Below are 1562 nucleotides of genomic sequence, written 5' to 3'. Positions count from 1 at the left end.
GAAAGGAATATAAAGCTCAAGTGCTCGATCCGTAAATGTGTGAAAATGAAGGTATTAATAAGAATAGTAAAAGTTGGACTTATTACAAACAAAATATGTTTTAAACACTGACTAAAGCTGTGCAGAATCCCTCAGTCTACAGCGCTGCATGGCTCATCAGTTAGGTTAATCCATTACATTTTTATTTCCACACCTCAAAACTCTGATTTAAGTCCTAGTAGATTCTGATGGCTGCGGGCAGGAAGTAGCTCCTGTAGTTTTCAGTATTACTGAAGGTATTCCAGGAATAAACACTGGAGCATCCTAGATGTGTTTGTTCTAAGACCCCAATGACGTGACTGCAGATATGATTCTGTTTTTTCCATTATAGATGAAGATCTCTAAATTAAGACAGGGAGAGGGAGGCATGTTTAGAAAGTTGAGACACTGGAGTCAGAAATATGATCCTTCAGGGCCTTCCCACTCAAATATATCCAGTTATTTGATTCTTGAGTTATTAAGCAACTGTTCTATGAATGAAAATCTATTCATTGTTATGCTTTTGAATCTACTAAACTTCCAAAACGATAGGAAGGAAAAAATCCCTCCGGGTGTGAAGCGTTAAAAACCTTGAAAGAAAATTCCTCCAAATAAAGCAACACTACAAAGATGAATAAACAAAAAATTTGGAAATGAGAGGAAGTATTGCTGCCCAAATAAATTTTACAGTTTCATCCAAACAAAAACTGATCTAAAAACCCTCTGATCAGGTTCATTTTTTACTCGTTGAAGCACCAACAGCCATTTTACAGATGAGAGACTTGGTTCCTCCCTACGGCCTTAGCGGGGGTGTCGGCACAGACCTGTGTTCTCTTGTTTCCACAGAGGATGGGAGTCCTGAATGTGGGTCAGCGCATCGAAGAGCAGGCCGAGTTTGAAAAAGTCTACAAAAACGGTGAGCCTCGTGCAGCATGCTCCATCTTCGTGTGATTGGTCGTACCTTTTCCACTGGAGTGTGTGGTCATGGTTTTGTTTGCTCTCTAACAGCATGGGCTGACAATGCTAATGCATGCGCTGTGCAGTATGCAGGAACCGGAGCCTTAAAAACAGACTTTACCAGGTAAAGCAGTTCCACGGCCCCTCCGTCAGCTTATGGTATCGTTCTGTTGGTGAAAATGATTTTATTTTTTTATTGATCAGGACGGGGAAGAGGACCAGGTGGGGGCTGCTGATGGACGGCTGGAACTCTATGATCCGCTACTACAAGAATAACTTCTCAGATGGATTCAGACAGGTAGCGCTGGGACGCTATTCATAACCAGGATTATCATCTGCTTCTTCTTCTGCTGCTGCTATTTTAAGGCTTTCTTTGCTACACTGCAGAAACAATACCAGTAAAATCTGCCGCTTGTCTGTTGGGGTCAGAGGGGGGTGCTGATCGGCAGCAGTCTATAGGCAGAAGGCAGAGTTCACCCTGGCCAGGTCACTCTCCATCAGTCCCCATAAGTTCTTAAATCAACATAACGCTGCCATCTAAGCCTTTGTTTGTTTGTAAGAAGATTTATTCCTTATTAAATACTTCT

General features: G+C 41.9%; 1 protein-coding gene across 1 annotated transcript in view; it reads left to right on the top strand.

Moving 5' to 3' along the window:
* The window catches only part of LOC107087963 (phosphatidylinositide phosphatase SAC1-A-like), a 28211-nt gene that overhangs the window by 16495 nt on the left and 10154 nt on the right, over nt 1-1562 (top strand). Inside the window, 3 exon segments of the mRNA XM_015379836.1 lie at nt 799-934; nt 1027-1099; nt 1180-1273. Of these exon segments, the coding sequence (XP_015235322.1) occupies nt 799-934; nt 1027-1099; nt 1180-1273 (303 nt within the window).

This window comes from Cyprinodon variegatus, unplaced genomic scaffold (genome assembly GCF_000732505.1).
Source record: "Cyprinodon variegatus isolate N-32 unplaced genomic scaffold, C_variegatus-1.0 Scaffold201, whole genome shotgun sequence".
NCBI classification, from domain to species: domain Eukaryota; kingdom Metazoa; phylum Chordata; class Actinopteri; order Cyprinodontiformes; family Cyprinodontidae; genus Cyprinodon; species Cyprinodon variegatus.
The sequence above is the reverse complement of the archived record's forward strand: the minus strand, read 5'-3'. Positions and strand labels throughout refer to the sequence as shown.